We start from the raw sequence: 27,598 nt of genomic DNA on the forward strand, positions 1-27,598 counted from the left end.
TAGACAATACAATACCTATTTCTCAATTTCAATCTGAAGTCTTTTGTAACTGGATATTTTGATTAAAAAACTGACAATAAAGAAAACAAAAAATTGTGAGTCACAATTTCTAGATGTCAAAATATAGACTCAGGTTTCTGCTTTCTACATTTAGCTTCGGTGTTCTTGATGGAATACAAATATTTATACAGTTCAAGTAATTTATTCCAACTCAAGCGCTGTCTCAAAAATATGAAATAGAAATGCTTCATAAAACAGTCCTAAAAGATAATTTTTTTTTAAAATAAAGTGAGAAATGTTCTTGTATAGGATTCACTGAGTATTTCATGTCACTAAGGTAACATGAGCACTCTGTCGGGGAAAATGAAAAGAAACAAAGAAAAATCCCACAAGTCTAATAGTCACAGGCAATCTCTGCTAATGGTTTCAGGTCTGTCTTTCTGTCTGTTTACCTATCTTCTATCTATACTTCCATCCATCTCTCTCTATTTTCCACAACATTGGGGTCATGTTGTCTTTTTTTTTTCCCCCCCACTGAAACATTAGAATGTTTTGGCTGATGGTCCGCTGGGGACAGAACCCAGGGCATTGGGCAAGCCAGGAAAGTATTCTACTACTGTCTTTACCTATCCTTGAAAAATGTCTGAATACCTGCAACTATCTGCCAGTATTACTTGTATATATCATGTATACTTATTATACAAGTACAATATTGGAGTAGCATAAGCAAGCTCTCAATGTTGGCTAATATAATTACTGGCAAAATTTAAATTTTTCAAGCCCAATTAAAATCCATTCTATGTAAGTTTTAATTCTGTATTTTTGTTTTGTTTTGTTTTGGGGTCGAGGGGTTTTTGAGACAGGGTTTCTCTGTATTGCTTTGGAGGTTGTCCTGGAACTAGCTCTTGTAGATGAGGGTGGTCTCGAACTCACAGAGATCCACCTGCTTCTGCCTCCCGAGTGCTGCAATTAAAGGCTTGCACCATCACTGCCGGGGTAATTCTGTATTTTTTTTTTTTAAATAAAGAATGATTTCCTATGTTGATTACATATTACTATATGTATGTTTTTAACAGCACTTACAACTCAGAATCCTAATTATTTACTCACACATTTATTTGTTCAACTAGTCTAAGAATTACTACTGAGGCAGAATCATAGGTTTTTACCTACAGGACACTCAAAACACCTGATCTAATTGAATAAACTGTAAAGGCAATAAATTGTAGACTAAATGTAAAACTAACAAAAAAAATTAACTTAAGAAATATTATTTTATTTTTTGAATTATGTTTATGTGTGTGCAGATGCACATGGAGGGCAAAGGCATCAAATTCCTTACAGTGACAGTTATGAGCAGCTATGAGCTGCCTGACCTGGCTGCTGGGAACAAAATTCAGGTCCACTCTAAGAGTAGCACCTGCTCTCAATCCCTGAGCCACCTCTTCTGTCCCCATCAATACCCTTTTAAAACTATATGTGAACAAGTAAGAAAGTGAGAGGGGATTTAACAGACTATGATACAGTGTGCCCAAGAACTACTAAGTACACTTATTTAAGAGACTATTTAAAATACCAGATAAAACCAAAGCTATTAAAACATACAGAACTATAGATATATATCAACAATTCAGAGTGGTTTCAATGTTCAAAATGCTGGGAATAGCTCAGTTGGCAGCATGCCCAGAGCTATGGGTATGAGCCCCCAGCACCACATACACCAGGGAGTGGTGGCACATGACTGGAATCCAAGTATAAGGACATAGAGGAAGATCAGAAGAACAAGATTATCCTAAAGCTATACAGTGAATTCAAGGTCAGTATGGGCTACAAGTGACTGTCTCAAAGTAAACATGAACTATGCAAACAATACAATTCATCAAAGAAAGTAAAGTCCAATAATAACGGTTCTCTCTGTAGTTAAAGGATACACAAGTGCAACTACTCAGTATCAAATACTTCTGTTTGCACCTAGAGAACTTCCTTCTTGAAAGAAGAAACACATTGGAGAATGGTTAGAATAGAATGTTAACTACAAAAGACACAAAACTCTTTACCACATAAGTCCAACAAATAAATGCAACAGTAACCATGCCTAAAAATAAAGATATGTAACTAGTAACTTTCCCATTTTTTTCTAGCAAAGCTTCAATCTTCTTCCCTATGCTTAAGTCTACAATCTCTCTGTCATACCCACATTTCAGGTGATTCTGCCTTCAATTTCACAGAGAAAACAGAAGCCACAAGGAAGTAGCTCCCTCTTATCACCAGACATAAACCTACTGCTTCCCAAACACAGACACCTATTTTCAGGCAGGGCAGAGTCTACCACTCCTGCTTCAGACCTCATCTCTTGCAGTTTACTCTGTTTTCAGTGGTGTCTCCATCTCACTTGTCTTAATGAGGTCTCACTGGTACGGTTCTGAGAATAAAGAGATGAAAGACAGAAACAAGAACTGTTGGCAGACTCCTGGAGGAGAATTACCAATAAAAAAAGCTCATCAAGGCCATCTAATCTTATTCAGATTCTTAATACACTTAACACTAAACACTGCAGAGTCTGCATTTCTCTCCAACCCCAATCTTCCTGTTTCTAAGTCTTACAAGTCACATTGTCATAAACTAAACCCAAAGCTACTGAAAAATGCTAAGCAAATTGGTAAAATTTACGACAGGTGGTGGAAGCACATGCTTTTAATCCCAGAACTCCCAATACTTAGGAGGCAGAGGCAGGTGGAGCTCTCTGAGTTTGAGGCAGCCTGGTCTACAAAGCAAGTTCCAGGACAGCCAGGGTGGTTAAACAAAGAAACCCTGTCTCAAAAAACAAAACAAAAGTTAAATTGAACTGACAGCTCAGTATAGTGGTCCCCGGCTGTGGTCTCTGCAACTTGAGACGCTGAGGAAAGAACCACTTGAGCCTAGGAGTTCAGAACCACCCTAGGCAGTGTCCTGAGACCCAGGCTCAAACAAGAAACAAACAAAATTGTTTTGTTCTGTTTTGAGATAGTCTCATCAAGTAGTATATAGGATGGCCTAGAACTCACTATATAGAACAGGCTAGTGTAAAACTCATGATGAACTCTCTGCCTCAGCCTTCCAAGTACTGGAATTATCAATGTACACCTCTCTGCCTACTTTCAAAATTTTACAAATTTATTAATGATTACAACAAGTGGCAGGCCAGATTTTGCTTCTCTGCCTAGTCTGCTATGATTACCCTCATGTACAGTGTTGAATTACTCCTATGTTAGGGTCTTGCAATTCATGTATTACTTGGTTATCTCATTTCTATTGTGAAAATGGTGGTCTAAAGTCAGGCACATATAAACAGCTACTAGCGAGTATGAGGCAGAAGAACTGCAAGCTCAAGGCTAGCCTGGGCCACTCAGAAACCTTCTACTTAAAAAGAAAAATCAAAACAAAACAGTAAAGTTAAGGACTGAGGGCGTGGTTTGGTAGCATAGTGATAGCACAGCATATGTGAGTCTTGAGGTTCAATTCCCAATGATACACACACACATAGAGCTGGGGCAGGCTTGTAAAACTACTTGGAAAGTTGAAGCAGGAGGATTTGTGTTTTTTGGGGTTTTTTGTTGAGACAGCCCTGGCTGTCCTGGAACTCACTCTGTAGACCAAGCTAGCCTTGAACTCACAGAGATCCATCTGCCTCTGCTTCCTGAGTGCTGGGATTAAAGGTGTGTGCCACCACTGCCCGGCTGAGGCAGGAAAATATTAAGTTCTAGGTCAATTTAGTGGTAGAATGTTCAACCATCATGCAAGAGACCATTTGTTCTATTCCCAGGACTACCAACAGTCCCTCTCCCCAAAAAAGAACAAGGGGGGGAAACCCACCACACTTCTAAAGCTGAGATGTAACTCAGGAGTATTGTGTATGCCTAGAATGTATTCCTGAAGCCCTTACTTAGGTACTTAGCACCAGCCAACACCTACAAATCACGTATTCCCACAAAAAAAAAAAAAAAAAAAATTCACATGAATGTTTACAGCTGCATTATTCATAGAGCTATAAAGTATAAATAAATAACTCATATGTCCAAGTGGTAAATGAACAAACAAAATGTACTACATATATACAAGGGACATTATTCATCCTTCAAAACAATATATTGATAAAGCACACATGGGTGAAACTTGAAAACATGTTAAGTGAAAGAACTCAAACAAAAAGGTGTAATATAATACTTATTTCATTTATATAAAATGTCCTAAAGAGACAAATTTATATAGAGAAAGTACATAACCAGTTCCAGGGGCTAAAAGGAGAGATAGTGAACAACAGCCACTAAATGATTACAGTCTCTTTGAGAGCTGATGGAAATGTGATAGAATTAGATCATGGTTATGGTTTCCTATATCACGAGTATACAGAAAACTAGTAACTATAAACCTTTAAAAGGTAAGTTTATCAGAGCCTTTCAAAATCAAACACTGGCAGGGCAGAGGTGGTGCATACCTTTAAACCCAGTACTCGGGAGGCAGAGTGTGAGGATCTCTGTGAATTTGAGACCAGCCTGGACTACAGAGCAAGTTCCAGGACAGCCAGAGTTGTTAAACAGTAAAACCCTGTCTCAAAAAAAAAAAAAAAAAAAAAAAAAAAAAAGAAGAAGAAGAAGAAGAAGAAGAAAAAGAAAAAGGAAGAAAGAAAGAAAGAAAATAAGATTCAAACGCTGTACAGATTTAAGATATTTACAGACTAAGTTAGGACTGAAAACTGCCAGTCTACAGTTTCATTTTGAATTGGAGACCCTCAAATGACATTTCTTCACCAGCTGACATGTGGGCAGAAGAATATAACACAAAAATTAACTAAAGTCCTTTCCAATTAAGAGTAAAGCTATCCTAAAGGCTAGTTGAGTTCTCCTCAACTTCGTTTTCTCACAAGTTTCTTTTTCATCTTTTATGCCTTCTAAATTAGAACAGAGTATATAGTGTAATAAAATGTTTTTTCTCTTTTGAGGGGCCCACCACCAAGCTCACAAACGAATCACACACGGGAGTCTTATTATTATTTATGAATGCCCGGCCTTAGCTTGGCTTGCTGCTAGCCAGCTTTTCTTAAATTAACCCATCTGCTTTTTCCCTCAGGGCTTTCATCTTTCTCACTTCTGTATACCTTACTTTCCTTCTTTCTCCGTGGCTGGCTGGGTGACTGGCCCCTGATGTCCTCCTCTCCATGTTCACTTGCTCTCTTCTCCTTCCTTCATTTCTCTTCTATTTATCCTCTCTGCCTGCCAGCCAAGCCTGTTCTTGTTCCTGCCTCCCTGATAGTCAGTCAGCTCTTTATTATGACCACCAGGTGTTATAGATAGGCAAAAGAATCAGCTTCACAGAGTTAAACAAATGCAGCATAAACAAAAGTCACAGGCTTTAAAATAATACTCCCCCATCACTGGGCATTAAATGTTATTGTGTTCTTTACAAGCACTGTAACCTCCTAGTACTATACCACCTAAAAGCACATACTGAACGCACAACAATTTAGCAGGACCAGAACATTCACTTGAATGTCAACCATCGTTTGGAATTTAAATTTTAACCATTTGGCAGCTATTACCATGTGCTGTGAATGGCTCTAACATAAGTGGCACAAAATACCAAGTAGTCCAGACAAACTGAGAAAGGGATGAAAAGGTTTATTACAGAGTATAATCAGGCCTCCCACAGCAGGTGAGAGGGAACAGCATCTGAAGGAGAGGCCCAGGACAGGAAAAGACAGAGGGGAAAATCAAAGCCCAGAGTAACAGAAGACAACTGGAGAGGCACGGTGGGGCTGGCTGGGAGCTTATAGAAAGCATTCTTGGGAAAATTTAACATTTGTTAAATGCAATTCTCTTTCTTTCTTCCTTCCTTCCTTCCTTCCTTTTGGTTTTTCAAAACAGGGCTTCTCTGTAGCCTGTGCTATCCTGGAGCTCACTCTGTAGACTAGGCTGGCCTCAAACTCAGAGAGATCCACCAGCCTCTGCCTCCTAAGTGCTGAGATTAAAGGTGTGCATCACCACCTGATGCCAGGATTTTGATGCTAATGCCACATCAGTTGCTGGTAAAATATTCAGGGCTATTTTCTGTCATTTTCGGATTTGTGCATAAGTTTACAGTAATGTACTTCTCCTTTGCACCCACTAAACAGAAATGATAAAATCATCTTGCTGGGGTTGTCTAAAGCATGGCCATTGGACTAATTGATTAAAGATCTATTTGAGTGGTAAAAATGGCCTTAAAATTCTCTCCAGTACTAAGCAACCATTTCTTATTTTTGGCCTAATTTCCAAATTGCAACTACACTTTTAAAATTTTGCCACGTTCTACCTTCCAGCTGCATCTATCTACATCACACACTGAAGGCTGTTCCCATTTTCTACCAAGTCCACCAGCAATATTTGCTGATGGAACAAGAGGGATAAAGTGACCAACTAAGAATCAAATTTCTTTAATCTCACGCTAGGGCAGATTGTGGATTGTGGTCATTACATCTACATCTGAGAAGACAGCATAAGAGATAAGGTTTTGAATGATGAGCTACCTCTTAAGTTATACAAAAGTGCAGCATCAACGGGCACAGAAGCGCTGGAGAGAGACGCCTCAACCGGTAAAGTACTCCAGCAGCCATGGAAAACCTGAGCACTGGCACATCTGCCTTTAGCCCAGAGCTGGAGAGGCAGACACAAGACGGTCACTGACGCTAGCTGGGCAGCCATCACAGCTGAAATGGAGGGCTCAGGTTCAATGAGAAATGGTACTTCAAAAATTAAGCAGAGAATCAACACTGACCTCTGGATACACACACAATCTCAGTTAGAATATTGAGGTGGCCAGTAACAGAGTATGTAACCTAAGAAAAGCTACTTACAACAGTCTTTGTCTTATTTCCCTGATCTGGAAGTAATTATATCTAGTAGGCTTCCTTTACCTATGGTTTTACTCTCTATGGCTTCAGTTACCTATTCAAGTATAACCCAACCCTAAAGGAAAAAAGGTACAGAGGAGTGGGGGCGAACAAGTGATAGATCATATCTATGTAACTTACTTACAGCACATTGTTCGAGGATTCTATCTTACTGTTTCTTATCTTTTTAATGTACAGAATTTATAAGTTAAAATTTACCTGTATGGAAAAACTATAACATATATAAGTTGCAGCATTATCTACAGTTGCTGATACCCAATTGGGTTCCTGAAAACTTACTGAGTTTTATGCTTTAGATTATGCAATCAAGTATTGTGGAAATCATGTTAGAACAAAACAGGCTGAGGTGAATGGCACACGAGTTAGTTATTGTGTCCAATATAGTGTAAGTTTCATAAAAACAACTATTTTTTGGTGTGCTTCAGTTTACTGAACTTCCTTGCAAGAAAGTATGATTCATCAAAAGAAGATGTCCAATGTTATAAAATGAATGAATAAGAAAAAGAAATCTTTAAAAAATAAACGTTTTGTTGTCAGAATAAGGAGATGCAGAAAAGTTCTGTTGATTTCGTCTTTATTTTTTGCGGTTCATGAGGCTGAGCCTATAGCAAAATGTGAACTCACCAGGTTCTCTCCTCTAAGCTCCCCTTAGGTGCCACGAAAGACGAGAGAATGGAACCCCAATAGCCTGCTCCTCCCTGCGCCCTCCAGAAAAGTCCTCTATCACTCGAAGCTTCTTTTTTACCAGGAAGCACACCAGCTGCATGTACTGAGAAGTGTCTGGGGAACAGGCATATGAAAAGCCTTGGCACGTGTGTTTAGAGTAAGGAGAAAACAGCCTCCACATGCCATGCTCCTCCCTATACAGACCTGACAAGTGTAGCAACATCACACAGGTTCTTTGCAAAAAGGCATCAACAGTTACAGTCAATATATCCCTACTAACATCCTCAAGGGGACAATGAGCACACGTGAGTTTAAGAAGCACTCCTATTCCCGAACCAGAACTAATATATAAATTAGAACAAGAAGAAGAAGAAGAAGAAGAAGCGCTCCTATACATCACTTTTCCCCTCCTCTACTCTGAGGCCCCACAGAGGAATTTTTGAATTATACAGTAGGAAGAGTTTTCCTTTACCGAGGAAGGGTCAACAAGGGCCTGGTGGGGAAAGTGCTTGTGCACACATGGCACATATGTACTTGTGCATGTGCATATCCACACAGTAATAAAATAAATATAAAGAAACTTTACTACCAAACCCACATCCTCTGCAATAGTATCAAAGTGCTTTTAACTGTTGATCCTACTCTCCAGCACCATAAATATAAAAATGTTTTTAAAAAATCAAATTTAAAGACTCCTAAACCCTGTTAACTGCCAATTAAATTTCTATTTTGCAGCTAGATGTGGTGACACACATCTTTAATCTTACATCTCTGTGAGAGGTCATTCTGTCTACAAAGTGAGTTCCAGGACAGCCAGAGCAACAGAGAGAAAAAAAAAAAATTCTATTTGTTCCCACCCATATTCTATGTGACTTTTACTTTTTAAGATTTTTAGTGTGTATGGGTGTTCTGTCTTCATACATATCTATGAAAACATAGCTTACTAGTAAGACGACCACGAGTACCTGAAATCATATGAACAATGGACAAATAAGCATGATAATTAGGATCTAACTACAGAAATGCTTAATCTATAGAAACATCATTTCACTACAAGGAGATTATTTGTTTTCAAGCAATGTTTCCTACATACAGGGGTTGTTTTATGGATAGTTTCTTCAAAGCATCAAAGAAAAGAAAGAACATAATGTAAGACATAAAACAAAGGCTTCCAGTGGGAGACAACATGACAGGGCATGCAAATGCAAATTCCTTCCATCATTAAAAAGAAAAAATACAACTAAAACCAGTGGTAGTGTCACATGCCTTTAGTCCCAGTACACATGGGGCAGAGGCAGGTGGGTCTCTGTGAGTTAAAGGCCAGCCTGGTCTATAAAGTGAGTTCCAGAACAGCCAGGACTATTACACAGAGAAATCCTGTTTTGAAAAACCAACAAACAATTAAACAAATAAATTTGTAAAAATAAAATATGTATATAATATCTCTCCCATACTAAAGATGTCAACTTAGGTGGGAAGATAGCTCAGTTCAGAAAGTGTTTGTGGTGCAAATCCAAGCTTACTCTCCAGAACCAACATAGAAAGAAAGAAAGAAAGAAAGAAAGAAAGAAAGAAAGAAGGAAGGAAGGAAGGAAGGAAGGAAGGAAGGAAGGAAGGAAGGAAGGAAGGAAGGAAGGAAGGAAGGCAGGCAGGCAGGCAGGCAAAAAACCCCTGATGTGGCAGTTTATGTTTGTGGTCCAAGTGCTGGGGAGGAGAATTCCTAGAGCTCACTTGCTAGCTGGTGTAGCCTAATCAGGGAATCCCAGGACCTAGTATAACAGACATTCTCAAAAAAACAAGGTAAATGGGGAATGAAGCCTGAGTTGATCCGTGGCCTTCACATACATGTACACAGGCATACCCCAGTACCATGAATGTGCACTGGAATTAGATGACTTCTTCTCTACAAGTCAGTACCTGGTTCTTTCCTTTATTTGCTGGGATACAAAATTAGTAAACTCAATGAAAATAGGTTTAGTGCCGGGTGTTGGAGGTGCACGCCTTTAATCCCAGCACTAGGGAGGCAGAGGCAGGAGGATCTCTATGAGTTCGAGGGCAGGCTGGTCTACAGAGTGACTTCCAGGACAGGCTCCAAAACAATACAGAGAAACCCTGTCTTGAACCACCACCCCCAAAAAATAGGTTAAGTAATTATAATTGTCATAAACTTAAGAGTTAGTACAACAATGGCAGGAGAGGTGGCTCAGAGGTTAAGAGCACTGCCTGCTCTTTCAGAGGTCCTAAGTTCAAGTCCCAGCAACCACATGGTGGCTCACAGCCATCTATAATGAGATCTGGTACCATCTTCTGGTTTGCAGGGATACATAGAGGCAGAATGCTAGACATATAAGTAATAAATAAATAACTAAAAGTTTGAAAAAAAATTAGTACAACAAAAGTGAACAATCCACTCCAGTTTGAAAAATGGATAGTCCACCTGCCCAAACAAGTTGATGGGACAGACTTGGTAGACTTCCCAGGGGACGCCTTACCCTCTTGGAGGAGCACATAGGAGGTAGGGGGCAGTGAAGAGAGTGGGGGGGGGAGAGGAAGGAGGGGGAACAGGGATTGGAATATAAAAAATAAATCCACAAAAAAAAAATTAAAAAAAAAAGAAAGAAAAATGGACAGTCCAGGCATGGTGACATAATCCCAGCTACTCTGTCTTAGGAAGAATTACCTACCTTAGGAGCTCAAGACCAATATGAGCTTCATATTTAAGTGTCACAGTTTTAATTTAAGTGTCACTGTGACACTTAAATTAACTCATACAATAAGAACATAGAACAAAGGAATTTAATAAATACATCTTCACAGATATGTAAAAGATCAATAAGCATTTGAAAAGTTGCTGAACACCATTACTCATTAGGGACTAAAATTTAGAATAAGATAGCATTTCATATTTATGAGGATGAATTATCAAAAAACAAAACAAAACAAAAGCTGGGAGTGATAGTTTATGCCTTTAACCCCAGCAATGGGGAGGCAGAGGAAGATGAGAATTTGAGGCCAACCTAGTCTACATAGTGAGTTCCAGGAGGGCCAGAGCTACATAGTGAGACTCAGCCTCAAGAAAAAAAAAGTATGGTAAGGCCTCAAAAAAACAAAGCAGTATTTAGCAATTTCACCCATGAGTGTGTAGCATAAGTATAAACTAAAAGAGGTATCTGTATTAGTATATCCACAGCAGGATTATTCACAACAGCCTAAGGAGGGAGTAACTCAAATGGTCACTGATGGATAAACAAAATGTGGTACCTACACAGTGAATTATTTGTTCTTAAAGAGAAAGAAAACCATCACACATATACTAAAACAGACACCTGAAAACAGTGAAACAAAGGAAAGCAGTTTTTGATTCTTCTGAGGTTCCCAATAAGCAAATTCATGACAGAAAGTAGATCTCAGGGCTGCAGACAGAGAAAACAGGATCTTAATGTTTAACTTGTTCAGACACTTAGTGGGGGAAGACTACAATATATGCTAAGTATAGGATTGAAATGCTCCAGACCCTATAAACCTAAAATGTTTAAAATTGTCAAGTTTCTGATCTATCTTTACATGTCCTGAACAAGTTCAGTCTTAGTACTGTTACTGCTCTGGTCTGGTTCAGGCTGGTCCAGAACTCAGCACACCTTGCCTCTGGCCTCCCAAGTGTGGAGAGTACAAGTGGCACCACACCTGCCAAGACTCTAAAATTAGTAAGACACATGTTAATGACTTGAACATATTTGATTTATACTTTTGAAGTGTCTGAAAGAAGAAACATTTTTCCCTTTAAAATAAAGTATTTTATAGGAAGGCTATCAATTGGAAAAATTAAGGTAAAAATTCAGGATTATATATTTGTGTGGAAGAATAGAAAAGAGAAGAGATTACAAAACAAAGCAAAAGAAAACACACAAAAAAACCTTGTTTAGGTGTTTCTTCCTCTTTTTTAGTCTCCTCATCCTCTACAGTGGGACTTTCCCGGGAAGAGTCTTCCTGTTGGCTAGAGTTTTTCAATAGTACAGGATCAATTTGTGCTTTCAGGAGGGCAAGAGTCTCAGCCAACTCGTTTCGATTTCTAAACAAGGGAAAAAATAAGACAGCATAAAAATCTTTCTGAGTCTAGTGAACTCTGTGAACAGCAGCTACTGGAAATTAAAATAAGGGGAAAACAACACAATGAAGAACATCAAAGTCTGGGAGCAGTCCTAACACAACCCAGATTCTAACACTAATATTGGGGAAAGAACATACATTAAGATGTACTGTTCATCAAACAAATTATATTCTTCCTTACTGAATAGAACAGCAACACACAACATTGGATGGAAGCAAAGGTAGATACAATATTATACAATACTTTTCAAGTATTCTATAATCTTTAAGGACATCAGTGTAATCCTTGTTTGTGACTCTTTTAACAATTCAAATTTCTGTATGGTATTTTGAGTGTCTTCCTTAATTACCACCCATGCTATTTTTTAATATAGGTCCGGGGATCCACCTATCTCTGCCCCTTCCCCCACCCCGATACCAGTGGTAGGGTTTCAGATGCCTGTCACTGTGCCAGCTTCTGCATGGATGCTGGGAATCTGAACTTCAGTCCTCACAATTGGGCAACACTCACCCACCCAGCCATTTCCCCAGACTCTGTATCATGTATACCCTATAAATACAATCTGTAGATAACTTTACACAACATTTCCAATAATTTATTGAATTAAATAAAGAAGGTATGTATCGTGCCAAAAGGATGCAAAGATAATACTATTTCTACCAACTATGTGGACAATCTACACTTAATAGGAATCAATATTATACTTGTCTTGAGTTTATATGCCCCCAATAAATTACTATTTTCTTATACTTGTTCACATGTAAATAACTGGAATATGTCACTCCGGTAATAAGATGTATTTGGGGAAACCAGGCAGCAGAGGAGCTCCAGAATGCCAATATCAGATGTTTAACAGCAACCAATGGCAGGTTTTCAATCTCTACCTGTGGTGCTGTTCTATGACCAGGAGGCTACTGTAGAGCTGGAGAGATGGCTCAACCATTAAAGACTAGGCTCATAACCAAAAAAGGCAAAAGGTTATTGTACAGTTTCTTCCAGTTTGAATATATTTTTGAATCAGGGTCCCATTGTACAGCTCAAATTGTTCTCAATCTCTCAATCCTTCTGTCTTAGTGTCCCAAATGCTACTAATGTGCTGTCATGTATAGCTGAGTTTTCTTTGTTCAAGGTGACAAGAAAAATCTGGAGCAATTGAGGGATCTAGAAATGAGTCCCTTCCTTAATGATAAGGAGATATTCTTCGAATAGCTGTTGAAACGATCCCATAGATCCAAGTATTGGGCCTGACTGACAGTTGGTGGGCATTTGATTATAATCTGGTTTGATTTTTTCTTAAAGCACTACCATAATGGCATTGGGAGGGTAGGATGGGTAGGAAGCAGATAGAATTTATTCAAGTCCTGGTCACTGAGAGTGCATATTTGAATGAGTGTGTATCTTCCTCAGGTACATTCCTATATTTCCTTTCTCTGCATGCCATCTGAATGAGCTAGACAGCCGTGACCACATGCTCACACCACCACGATTCTCTCTTACCTCATGCCCAGAAACAGTAGGACCAGGATGGACTGTAGGGAACCTTTGAAAACATGAGCTTAAGCAATTCTTCCCTTTGTTATGTCTCATGTCAAAAGACCCAACATCTTAAAAAAAAAAAAAAAAAAGTTTCCCAAGAGCTGGTGAGATAGCTTATTCAGTGCTGTGATTGCCTTACAAGCATAAGGACCTGAGTCTAGTTCCATCAGTGTTAGTAAGCTTGGGTATGGTGTGCACACTTGCAACCTTAGAGCTGGAGAGGCAGAGATAGACATGTATCCCTGGGGCTTGGTGGCCAGAGAACCTAGTTCCAGGCTAGTGAGGAATTCTTTTAAAAAATAAGTAGATAGCATTTGAGGACCCACACCTGAGGCTGTTGTCCTCTGCCCATATATGCAAACATACTCATTAAGGAGCCACCAACACAGATCCACACATACAAAATTTCTTTCAAGTTTTATCTTAGAAATCTGATTTTAAAATGGACATTTATTTTGTTATGAATGCCCCCTGCAAAGTGTACAACAACATCTTTTGCAGTTACTAACATCATCTTCACCTCCATTGTCTGCGTCATGGTGGTTCACAACCATTTTGACTATTTCATCATGGGTCAATGAATGAACAACTGAAATATCAGAATTGAAGCTAAAAAGTTGACACCTATTTCTTCCAGCTTACTGTAAGAGCCTCCCATTGGTCTTTTGTTTGTTTGTGTTTGTTTTTTTTCCCTGTGTAATGAAATCTCTGATAGACAGGAACTGGAGAAGGATCAGTGGTAAAGAACACTGGCTGCTCTTCTGAGGACCTGGGTTAGATTCCCAACATCCACATGTTAGCTCACAAATATCTGGAACTCTAGTTCCAGGGAATTTGCTGCCTTATTTTGGCTTCCATGGGCACCAGGCACGAATGTGGTGCACACACATATATGCTGGCAAAACACATAATTTTAAAAAAATTTAAAAGGTGTTTCCTTGATATGCGAAATCCTCAATGTTAATCATCACCACTACATAAAGTTGGAAGGCAGAAATTGTACTAAACTGGCACAACTGTGTCTTTAATTGTTATGTTCCAAGCACTGGTAAAAGCATAGAGTTCACTGGTTATACAAAGGCTCCTTCCCCTCTGTTACTTCTTGGAGATAGAGTCTCATGTATCCTGGTTGGTTTTAAACTCTATGAAGCCCAGGATGACCCTGAATTTCTGATCTTCCTACCTCTTATCTCTGAAGTGCTAGAATTACAGGCATGAGTCACAATGTCCTGAGTTTAAGCAACTCCTCTTGGCCTGGCAGTGGTGGCACATGCTCTTAATCCCAGCACTGTGGAGGCAGAGGCAAGCGAACCTCTGTGAGTTCGAGACCAGCCTGGGCTACAAAGTTGAGTTCTAGGTCAGCCAAAGAGAAATCCTGTCTCAAAAAACCAAACCAAAACCCAAGAAAGAAAGAGGGAAAATTTTTACTCTTAAGCTAAGGGTGAAACAATGAAGTTACATTTACAGTACAGTACATGGGATGAATGAAGGTTTTGTAGAGAATTTTACCTGGGATGAGCAGAATCATTGTCAATGAATAATAAAATTTTGTCATCCTATCCAGTCCAGGTTTGTCATATGAGCATGAACTACTGTTAAAGAAAATTATTTTTAAAGTTCTTAATGAGATATCTTTAGTGACCCTTGCCTTCTTGTTAGCGTAAGAGTAGACTAAAGTCATAGCAGTAAGTAGTTGGACTTTGGTCTATCACTGCTGTTTTACACTCTATGCATGTGCTACAGAGCACACACTATCCAGTAGGTAGACTTGTCCTGCTGAAATCATCATCAGCAAGGTATGGACAAGTCCACCAAGAAACTCCCATAGCTCATGATTAAGATCCTTAGTCTGTTCAATCTTCAGACATTAATTCTTAGCCTTTCCTTACATTTCTGTAATCAGCCCGTCAGTTATTCACCAGTCCCACGAGCATTCCCTTAGTCAAAACAGATCTTTACTTAGTTACTGAGCAGCACAGCATTGAGTGGCAGATAGCCACTATGAGTGATGAATCCCGTGTTCTGTACATGAGCAAGACCGCCATTTAAAGTTTTCTGCATCATTTCTCTGCGTTCTATTAACTTCATTTATTGACACAGAGCATTTGCAGTCCATCCTTGAACTCGGTTGAACACACCACAGGTTTTGGATGGTGCTGTAGACTAATGCCCAGCCGCTCTAGCAACTTAACCTTCTGTGCCAAAGACAAACATAAATACTTCTTTCTTGTATACCTGTTGTTCACAGACCTGTTATCTGGGGGACTTTTTGATTCAACAATAATTTTAGATTCCAAAGCAAAAATTAAAAACCAGTGTGAAAGGCAGGTAGATCTTAGCCTCATGGGGGACATGCAGCTTGTCACTAGTGCACCTGGACTGCACAAATGTTTTCCCCTCTCTGGATGCTATTGTGCTAGACAATGTGAGGAAGAGCTCCACGCCAAAGAGGCCTATGAGGGTGTCTGTTCCCTCCTTCAGGATGCTGAATAAACTTTACGCCGAATGCCTGTTTTTGACAGGACAGCACCAATCACACGAGATCGGAGGTGGAATTTTCCACTTGAAGCACAATGTTGTTAATACAAATCAGAGATTTTAGATTATTTTCCATTTTAGATTTTATACACATACAAGAAATCAAAGACCAAATTATGTTTAATATATCAAATTGGTCTCCCTGGGAAAGTAAGAAAATGGCCACTAATGGAAATCCCTTAGCTATTAAAATGACAACTCTTTATCAAGTGTGGGAGTATGTATATAATGTATACACATAAATAAACAGTATATTTTTTTCTTTTCTTTCAGTCTTTTTGAAACAAGTTTTTTTTTTTTTGCAGATTTTTTTTATCTGAATTAGAAACAAGATTTTCTAACATGACAATCCCAGTTCCCTCTCCCTCCCATCCTCCCCTACCACCCCGCCCAACTAAAACCCTATTTATCACATATCCCCCCTGCTCCCCCTGGATGGTGAGGCTTTCCATAGGGTGTCATCAGAATCTATCGAATCTTTTGGGATAGGGCCTAGGCCCACGCCCGTGTGTCTTGGCTCAGGGAGTATTCCTCTATGTGGAATGGACTCCCGAAGTCCCACACCTATGCTAGGGATAAGTACTGAACTACTACAGGAGGTCCTGTAGATTTCCAAGGTTTCCTCACTGAAACCCATGTTCCTGGGGTCTGGATCAGTCCCATGCTGGTATCCCAGCTATCAATCTGGGAGCAAGAGTTCCCCAATGTTGAAACAAGTTTTGTCTGTGTCGCTCTGACTGTCCTGGAACTCAAAGATCCGCCTACCTCTGCCTCCTGTAGTGCTTGGATTAAGGGCATTCGCTGCCACCACCCAATAGGAGGATAAACTATAACCATCTAATAGAATTACAGATAAGATGCTCTTTCAGAGTCTTTTCTGATAATATATCACTTTAATACAAAGAATAAGATTCAACTACATGTAAATAATTTGCTACACCAGTTTGTCTCTTACCAAGATTATATAAACACATAGTGTTATTCCTTTTCCTTGCATAATTCTATATGTAGCATGCCTCTACCCATGTGTTATTTTCTGGAGTCATGCCGTGTTCTGAGAAGTATATTGTAGGAGTTATTCACTGGATGTCCTTATTACTGAAAAAGATCTATTTAAATTACTTATGCTACTCTAAGTAGCAAAGGAAATTTACAAAAAAGAAAAATTCCCTAAAAGGCTTTTAACCTGATTAATGTTTTTAAACTACCTATACATAGGTATTTCTTAGTTTGTGCTGATTTATTGTGCTATAAGTTAAATATACTACATTTAAAGTACTCATGAGAGAATATATATATACACATATATATATATATATATATATATATTACACACAAATTAACTATACTAAAAATTTTTTTCCTTTAGATTTTTATTTTTTATGTGTTTTGCCTGTATGTGCCTGAAGAGAGTACTGTATCTGCTGGAACTGGAGTTAGAGATCTGTGAAACATGATTGGTGCTTGGGGAACTGAATCAAGGTCCTCTGTAAGAGCAAGCGCTCTTAACCACTGAGCTATCTCTCCAACCACAATAACTGGATCTTTTTATTTGTTTGAGACAGTGTTTCTCTGTGTAACTCTGATTGTCTTGGAACTAGTTCTGTAGACCAGGCTGGACTGGAACTCAGAGATCCGCCTGCCTATCCCTCCTGAGTGCTAAGCTAGTAACTGGATCTTTCAGAGTGGACTAGCAACAATCAGGATATTTTTCCTTCCCTCCTCTCTTTTTATCTCCTTCAAACCAATCTTCCTTCAAGCATATAATAGCCATATCTCTCCAACATATCATGTTCTCTTAGGACATTATGACTGTACTTCTATTCTCTTAATTTAGGACATGTTTCACAAGATTAACCAATTGCAATGTATTTGTGTATATATGTAAGTATGACGCATGTGAGTTTGCTGTAAGTATAAAATGTGTATGGGTAAGTGGAAACCAGAAGACTTTGTCAGGTGCCTTGGTCTATCACTCTCCACTTTATTACATTGAAACAAAACCCCTCATACACATAAAAATACATCTTTTAGTAGAGCAGAGCAGTGGTGGTACATGCCTTTAATCCCAGCACTTGGGAGGCAGAGGCAGACGGATCTCTGTGAGTTTGAGGCCAGCCTGGTCTCCAGAGTGAGTACCAGGATATGCTCCAAAGCTACACAGAGAAACCCTGTCTCGAAGAAGGAAAAAAAAAGAAAAAAAAAAAGTGATTTATGCAGTGTTTGGCATGCATGTATGCCTAGAGGCCAGAAGAGGGCACCAAATCTCATTACACATGGTTTAAGCCACCATGTGGCTGGGGGAATTGAACTCAGGGCCTTTGGAAGAGCAGGCAGTGCTCTTAACCGCTGAGCCATCTCTCCAGCCCTGATCTCTGTGAGTTTAAGGCTAGTCTGGTCTACAGAGTGAGTTCCAAGACAGGTTCCAAAGCTACACAGGGAAATCCTGTCTCAAAATAATCCCCCCCCCCAAAAAAAACCAACCAGTAGAAGGAAGTCTGTTGGGAGTTAGTTTGTCATGCTGTTTATAATATCTGTAGATATAGTCCATATTCCTGAAGAGTATATGTGAAGGAATTCTAGATTCATTTTAGGGCAGACTAATTCCAAATTTACCAGATACTCAACACTTACATTTTGGAGAGATGGGACACACTGTCTTCACTATTTATGTAATATTCTCTCTGCCAGACTAACAGCTGTTCAGAGTGTGAGTTAGTGGTAAGAACTAAACCTTCAGGAATAATAGCACTGGAAAGCCAATAGTAACAAAAGCTGACAAACTGGAACAAAAATAACTGAAAAAATAACCTTTTACTTCTGGCTCTTTCTTGGCACCCTGGGACATTCTCCATCAAAGCTCTCTCGTATTGTCTTAGCAGTTATGACCCTAGATCTTTCTCCCACAAAATGAAGCACATAATATAAATATAGCAAGTATTTTATATTAATTTTCCTCATGGTTTAGGGTTCAGCAACATTAGTTTGTCTCTTACGTATCAGCTACATGTTATTGAGGTGGCAAAAAACAAAAACCCGAGAGTGACAATAGTCTTTGACAGAAGCCAAGAAAACAGAAGCATGTTAGTAATGTCCACAATATTATTAACAAGATAACACTCATTCTTTAATGCAACTCAAACATAAAAGCATAGTAATGCATGTCTATAATACCCTCACTCAGGAGGCTGGGGTAAGTAGATCACAGGTTCAAGGACAGTCTAGGATACACAGCAAGACCCTTTCTCAAAATAAAACAAAGTGAAAAAAGACATCCAAAGAGGTTCGACTATTTCCCTCAGGCGACAGCAGGACTGAATTCTAGATGATCATTTAATTTCATATTTTTGTACATTTTATTTTATATTAATATTGTAGCAGTTCATTGGTCTAATTTTGGTAATCCTTAAGCCTCTGTCTCCCAAGTACTAGAATTGTAAGGCAGACAACACACACCCTGCATTAGGCTCACCTTCTTAATCATTTCCTGACAATTTTAGAGAAGACTCAGTGGTTAAGAGCACTCTCTGCCCTTGCAGAGGACTTGAGTTCAGCTCCCAGTACCCACATTAGGCAGCTCACAACCTGTAATTACAGTTCCAGGGGATCCATCACCCTCTCCTGGACTCTGTAGACACTTGCATTCACACACGGATCTCTCTCTCTCTCTCTCTCTCTCTCTATATATATATATATAATATATATATATATATAATATATAGTGTAAAACAAATTTTTAAAACATCCTGATGGTCTATAAATAGAGGTACATGAAAATTGTATTCATTACTTAGAAAACAAATTTCTGTAAATGACTGTCGAAACCACAATCAATTTAACTCATATACTGTGAAATTAGCATAACCTCTTGTTTACTTGTACAATTGTGTTGCTTTAAAATGGTGTCTTCTATAAAGAGTAGGCTGGCCTTCAATTAATGATTCTCCTACCTCAGCCTCAGAAATGTTGGGGTTACAGGCTTTTCCATCATGCTAGGGTTAAAATAAACTCATTTAGCATTAATTCAGTTACTTTAACAAAGACATTCATATATTAGCAATTCTTCTTGGTGCTGTGAACAATATCTGACAAAAAGCAATGTTAAGAAAGGGTTTTGTTTGAAGGGTTACAGCCCAACATGACTGGGAAAGGATGGTGGCAAAAGCGGGGGGCAGACAGGAAGTAGCGAATAGACATGGAGTAGAGCAGGGCTACCAAACCTCAGGTGCTAGCCCCCATTGACTCACTTCCTCAGGCTAGTTTCTCCATCTCTTAAAGATTCCAAAATATTCCATAAACAATACCACTAGCTGGGGACAAGTGTTCAGAACATGAGTGGTTGGGGGGAGACGGACATAGATATATATCCAAACACTAACACACCATCATTATCCAGATACCATAAGTATCACAAAAATACTCCCTAACGTCCCTTTTTATTGCATCCCCTATCAAAGCAAGAAGGAATACAGTGTTTTTGTTTTCGAAGCAGGGTCTTACTATGTAACCCAAGCTGGCCCAGAACTCATTACATAGTCCAGGCTAGCCTGAAACTTAAGATCCTCTTGCCTCAGCTTCCTGAGTACTGGAACTGTAGGTGTATGTATCCACACCTGGTGACTATCAGAGTTTTGGTTATTATAACCACAGTTCATTAGTTTTGTTAATACCCAAACTTAAAACAAATGCAACCAAACAGTACATGATTTTGGCTTCTTACACAAATAAGAATTTTTGAGAAAATTCCTATCCTATGAGCTCATTCCTTTTTACTGTTAAGAGTAATCCACTGATGAATACTGTTAGGAAGAGTGATGCTATACCAAGTATGGCAGCTGACACAGTGGGTTCCAGGCCAGCTTGGGAAACAGAGTAAGACACTGTTTCAAAATGCAAACGCAAACAAAAGAATAGAGATATAATGAAAATGCTTATATAAGTCTTTTTGTCTTTAACATAAGTACAAAGGAATGAAACTGATGTTAGGAGATAACAGTTTATTAATATTTGAAAACATCACCAAACTGTTACCCGAAGAAGTTGCAGTACATTTATTTCTAGCAGGTGAGATGTAAGCTCGTATACTTGTTAATATCTGATAGTCTGAGTAATGTTCACTTAATCATTTTGAGAATAAGTCATACCTAATTGTGGTTTCCATGGGGAACTCGCATTTGTTGAAATAATCATTCAACTATTTACATCAGTTTTGTTTTGTTTTTTTTTTTTCTGGACTAGAGTTAGAATTTGAACACTTTCTATAGTGTCACTCTGATTCTAAAGAGGCACCTGACTGAGTCTTATCTACTTAAGATCTCTGTTAAAATTCCCTTCTCACTGATGACCTACTAACACATTTGTCAGTCTATATTTTAAGGTTCTTTTACTTTCATAAAGAAATATACTGGGAACGGAGAGATAGCTCAGTGATTAAGAGTACTGGCTGCTGTTCCAGAGGATCGGGGTTCAATGCCAGCACCCACATGGCAGCTCACAACTGCCAGTAACTGTAGTTTCATGACTTCCAAGGTCCCATTCTGGTGTGTAGATGTACATGCAGACAAAAGCACCCATATACATAAAAAGTAAGTCTTTTAAAAACTGTTATTCAAACAAGAGAAAAGTACCCCTTTATAGTATCTATTTCAAGTAAGGAAACTAGCCTTTTCATAAAGGTGAAAGTAGAGAAACAACTCCCCAAAGGTGTCCTCTGACCCCCACATGTAAGCTGTGGCACATGCATGTGTCACACACATACACACATTCAGTAATAATAAAAGAAATTTAAACTTTTTTAATGTGACATATTCTTTTTTTAAAAAAGGGAAGAAAAGAGCAAATGTTTACTGAGGATGCAATATGGTCCTAGTATAATTTTTCATATAGTTCTCGTAACAGCTTGTAAAGGAGGTATTATTATCTTAACATAAGCCTGGGAAGATGGTTCAGTGGGGAAAGTGCTTGCCAGGAAAAAAACAGGACCAGACTTTTTACAGCCAGAATCCACATAAATGCCTGGTGGGTATGGCAGCCCACCTGTAATCCCAGCACTCAGGAAGCAGAGATAGGAGTTCCCTGAAGCAAGCAGGCTAGCCATACTAGCCATGTTGGAGAGTTCTGACTTTAACTGAGAGACCATGCCTCAATGAACAAGGAAGGCGGAGGGCAATTGAGGAAGAGTACCAATGTTAGCCTCCAGCCAACACATTAATGTACTCAGTGTGCTCACATACACATCATACCAATACATACACAGAAACATATGCAAAAATTAAATGAAGCACAGGAAAAAAAATGTTAACAAATAAGAAGGAATGTGTCTACATGTGGCAAGGAAATAAACCCAGATTCAAATACACATATTAGCTAAAATAACATGTACATGTGAAATTGTTTTAAGTGTATAGTAAACATGAGCAATAATAAACATGGATAGCTGTTTTTCTGTGGAATATTTTCCTGATATGCAAAGCAGGAAAGAATATGGTTTTGAACAACACAAGGCTGCTATGGAGAACAGTACCTTGCAGTAAAACATCTTAAGTGTCTACATTCACAGAGAACAACAGTGGATAAATTGTATTTTATGAGTTTGTCGCTTACCTTTGTTTAGGAACTTAACTAATCACCTACCAATAACACCCCATTAATTCCTTCAACTCACACTGATTCTTGGAGAATGAAAGTTGACATTTACTACTAAAATGAATATTATGAATGAATGGACTAGTAATCACTAACAAAAATATGCTAAAAACAAAAACATGGCAAAAACAGGTAAGAGTTCATATGTCAAAGGAACTATTTATAGCCAGGAGTTAGGTGTATATGAATTTTCCCTATTTTATCATTCACAAATGTTTCCAAAATTACCACATAATGTGGCTACTAATGAAATATTTATAAATAATGAAATTGCAAGAAAAAAATTCAAAAACATAAAAATTCTCTGCAAAGCTCCAGAATCACTCACCTATTTAAAAAAAAAAAAACAAAAAAAGAAAAAAACAAACAAACAAAACCTAATCTCAAGGTGTATAAAGTCAATACAAATGATAAACAAAAAAATTTAAGGATTACAATACAAAAGCAAAATGTTCTCCAGAACCCCAAGAAAGAAATGTACAGATAAACTGTTCAAACTGAAAAGAGAGAGTCAAACAATGCTTTTGTTATATTTGTATCTAAGAATATTTTCTTCCTTGTGTAAAACTAATACATTAATATTCAGATCATAACATCTTGAGCAAAAAGTATATGTTCTGATATGGACTGAAATGCTTTTTAAATTTATTTGACAAATATTAAGTACCTACTATGGACATTATGCTGAAGACTAGATTAGCTATAGAAAATCTGTCAATTTCCACTAAGAAAAAGAGCATTCCGGTCTCATAGGTCACATTCCAGTAGAGAAGAGATCAATGAAAGCAATATGTAAAGAGATCCCAATAAAGATACCTGACAATGCATTTCCAGGAAGAGCCATCTTGATCATCTTGTTCTTCTATGTACATTCTGACATTGTGGTCTTGATCCAACTGGTACCAGTACATGAGGCCTTCTTTGTCTCGCCCAATTGGCTGGAGACGCATAGTATCAGCATCCTCCTCATTAATTATATTCTTGAATTTAAGATTGTCATCAAACTGACACTCACAGAGATACTGAAAAACAGTTATACTGTGGCTTAAAATGCTGTACAAACACTTCTCCAATAAATATGATACACTTTCAGGAGTGATTCAGGGACAGAGCCTAGAGATCACACAGGTCATTTATTTTGCACTACTCTTTCAATTTATTATGTAGAATCTGCTTAAAATTATCAATATAATAGAAAAATTTGAAGGTAACATTTTAATTTTACATCAATGTAGAGGTTTTTTTCCCTTCTTTTTAAATTTAAATTAGAAACAAGCTTCTCTTACATGTCAATCCCAGTTTCCTCTCCCTATCCTCCTCCCTTGACCCCCACCAGGCCCCTATCCCCACCCCTTTCTGCTCCCCAGGGAGGGTGAGGCCTTCCATGGGGATCTTCAAAGTCTGTCAACAATGTAGAATTTTAACACAATCACTAATACACAAATCAAATTATATTACTAAAATGGTAAGTTTATGTGCACTAAAAGCTCCAATTATATCACGGTATAACAATCTACTAAAATTTTCACTTGTTTTTAAAACTATTAGTATAATTGGCAAATAAAATCATATATATGATACAATATACAAACAATGTAGAATGGTTAGTTCAAGCATATTTTGTGATGAGAACACTTAAAATCTATGTGTTCAATCACATTCCAATATCACCTTCAACCCAACTAATTGAAACTTTGTATGTTTACTCCAAATCTCTCCAATCTGATTGCTACCCCACTGACCAGGGCTAACCACCATTGTATTCCTGATTCTTTAAAGTTCTACATTGAAATGACATCATGTAATTTCTTTCTGTGCCTGGCTTACTGCACTTAATATGATGTCCACCTGATTCAAATTGTTTTAAATTACATTTTTTTCTTTATGTGTATGTGGGGGCACACATGTATCAAAGCTTGGATGTATAGGTCAGAAGACAAATTGTGGGAACAGGTCTCGACTTCCACCATGTGAGTCCCAGGATTGAACTCAGTCTTCAGACTTGAGAGTAGTTGCTTTTATCCACTGAGCTGTATACCAAAACTTAAAAAAAAAAAGACTACAAAGCATCCCATCATGTGTATGTATGTACCACACATTTCTTATTCAGTAAGGTTCATTGATACTGTAATTACAGCCGTAGTGTACACAAGAGAACAAGAATGGGTTTAATGATGATTTCATTTCAACAAGATTTATAGCCAGCAGTGGCAGTGCTGTATCAATTGGTATGTCATTCCACTTAAACATTTCTTAGCAAACTGTCACACAGTTTGTTTCTCAGAAGTAATTTTTAAAATCCTAATTTTTCCTCTCCTGTGAAGGCTGCAGAAGGACTGCTTGACCCTAAGAGTTTAAGACAAGTTTTTGCAAAATAGTAAAGTCCAGGTTCAAACAAATAAAAAGCAAAGACAAATTTAGACACACTAGCTAAGTGAACAGGGTACCTCCATAAGGTCTGCTATATGCATCTTGTTGACTTTTCATGTGAGCTAGAAGAGCAATTAACACCTAACAATAAATAAAAGCTACTCCTTCACCATATCTTATGTCACAGACAAGTTGATATTGTGTATTAAGAATCACTTAGCTAGGGGATGGTGGTGTACACCTTTAATTCCAGCACTCCAGGAGGTAGAGGCAGGCGAATCTCTGAGTTTGAATCCAGCCTGGTTGACAGAGTGAGTTCCAGGACATCCAGGGCTACACAGAGAAACCCTGTCTTGAAACAAACAAATAAACACACACAAAACAAACAAAAAAACAAACAAAAACATGAACAAAAAAAGAATTGCCAAAAAACCTTGAGGCATTATGAGTAAGGATGCTACTGATAAATCACTGGGAAATTTCAAAGTAATGAAGACCTGTCTCACTTTTTCACATATTAGCTTCTTCTGTTATACTGACCACTGATTAGTAATTTGAAAAAATATAAAGAAACAGAAGAAAACTGAAACTTGAAAGCAACCCCATGTTGAGATTGAGAGGACCTATTTTAATTGAATACTTTTGGTTACATGATGGTTTTATTAACACAATGATATGCCCTTAGTTATCTGGAAAACAATGAGGACTTTAAAATGTATTAATTATTATTTTCATTATTATTATTTTCTTATTTACCCAGTCACATATAGTGACTGATGAAGGTGACAGCTGAAACAATGATAAAGGTGTCAAAGTACCTGCTTCCCTTTCTATTACTATATCTCTAATCGGAAATAATTAAACCTTGATACACTGTAATGACAATCCTTAAAAATAGTGTGCTGTGCATATGCACTTTTTGCATGAGTGTGGGAGTTCCCACACATGAAGGCCAGTGATTAACATGAAGTATGTCCTCTTAGACTGTTCTCCATTTTTTATAGAGAGAGGGTCCCTCACTGATCTCAGAGCTCAAGGCTTTGCCTGGTGTACCATCTACCCAGCTTGCCTCCCAAGGGTGGGACCATAGGTAGGTAGGCTGGGTGTTAAGTGGGTTCTGGAGATCTGAGCTTTGATTTCCATGCTTCTCAGGCAAGGACTTTGTCTTGCAAAGCCATTTCCTCAACCCAGAATAGACTTTTTGCCACTGGGGGAAACAAAAAATAATGAAAGAACCTACTGTTCCTCTAATTATAAAATGCTCACCATACCCCTCCCCACCTCCCTCTTTCTGTTGGGATATAAGAAATAGCCCAGATCTTCCTGAATCATCCTCCCAATTACTGAGATCACAGATGTGCACATCCATAATCAATTTCTTTTTACTTCAAATTTTGTTGTTACCTTTATGTATTTACATATTTAGTGGGTGTACTTGCATACTACAGTGTACATGTGAAGACACAGGACAACTTTCCAGAGTCATATCTCTTTCAGCCAAATAGGTGTCAGGGAGGCAAACTCAGGCTGTCAGACTTGGTAGCAAGTATTTTTACCCACTGAATTATCTTGCTGACACTTGTTTTTCATTACTTTGTAATTTAAGAGTCAAAGTAAACTTTTAAAAAAAAAAATACATGCATTACCTTTAAGAGTGCTAGTTTGCACTCAACACTCATTTCAAGATAGCCTTTCTTTTCCATCTCCCATGCCCAGGTACTGTTAAATTCTTGGCATATCTGTAAGAGAAAATGAATAGCTTAATACATGAAAACTATTTTTGTTGACATTTGTTACACTTTGGATTTGGAATGTCCCCCCAACAGCTCAGGTGTTGAAAGTTTATTAGTTTAGTAGGCAGCAGCTAGCTGTAGAAGTAGGTCACTATTTCCTGTGCCTACTTCTGCTTCTGGGATCCCATGTGATGAAGACTCCTGAACCACATACATCGACATGATGCTCTGCCTCATGGCAGGCGCAGAAACAAGTGACCATGCACCAAAATTTCTGAAACCAAAAGCCAAAATAATTCTTTCCTTGTTTACGTGGTTTTCTTAGCTATATGGTCACAGCATCATAAAGATTAAAAACAATAAATACCGGTTGTCTTTTATGGTTATGTGGTATTCTTATTAATACACATATATAGAGGAAAGAGTTCAGAAATGACACACCAATCCAATTCCAACCTACAATGCATGCTACTTACAGCCATCAGAAATATTAACAACTTAAAGAAGATGGCTCAGTGCTTAGGAGCACTTACTGCTCTTGCAGAGAATGCCAGTTCAATTCCCAGCACCCACATGGCGGCTCACAAACTCCAATCCAAAAGGATCGGATGCCATCTTCTAAACTCAGAAGGCACCAGGCATATACATTGTACACATGCATATATGCAGGCAAAACACGCATATATATAAAAAGCAAATGAATCTAAAAAGCATTAACAATGACTTGAAAAAAGTCTCTGTTGTTTTCTACTCTGCTGAACAACTTCACATGTATGTTATGGTTATAATTTTTCCACCTGAGAATAGTTATTTGATTGTCTCTCAAAAGGCTGAATTTCTTTTAAGAGTACAGCTTATTCATTTTTATCACGAGAAAGAAGTTCAAAACCGTCAAATTCTATAAATATATTTAATAGAACCTCTCTTCAAATCAGTGTCCTCCTGTTTATTATGGGTACAGTAAAAACTCTATGCTAGTCACTTTAAGACTTCAGTAACAGAATTTACCTTGAATGTTTCAGGGTTCTTTTCCTACATAAGTACTTTAGTCAAATCAGAGCCACCGTAACAGACGGA

At 38.2% G+C, this 27,598-nt stretch overlaps 1 protein-coding gene across 1 annotated transcript in view; it reads right to left on the reverse strand.

The window, feature by feature from the left end:
• Window positions 1-27,598, reverse strand: part of Rsf1 (remodeling and spacing factor 1) — a 122,947-nt gene that overhangs the window by 33,920 nt on the left and 61,429 nt on the right. Inside the window, exons 3-5 of the mRNA XM_027407693.2 lie at window positions 26,435-26,527; window positions 23,235-23,440; window positions 11,506-11,660 (exon numbers count right to left, since the gene is read on the reverse strand). Of these exons, the coding sequence (XP_027263494.1) occupies window positions 11,506-11,660; window positions 23,235-23,440; window positions 26,435-26,527 (454 nt within the window). The remainder of the gene's footprint in view (window positions 1-11,505; window positions 11,661-23,234; window positions 23,441-26,434; window positions 26,528-27,598) is intronic.

This window comes from Cricetulus griseus, chromosome 3 (genome assembly GCF_003668045.3).
Source record: "Cricetulus griseus strain 17A/GY chromosome 3, alternate assembly CriGri-PICRH-1.0, whole genome shotgun sequence".
Lineage (NCBI taxonomy): Eukaryota > Metazoa > Chordata > Mammalia > Rodentia > Cricetidae > Cricetulus > Cricetulus griseus.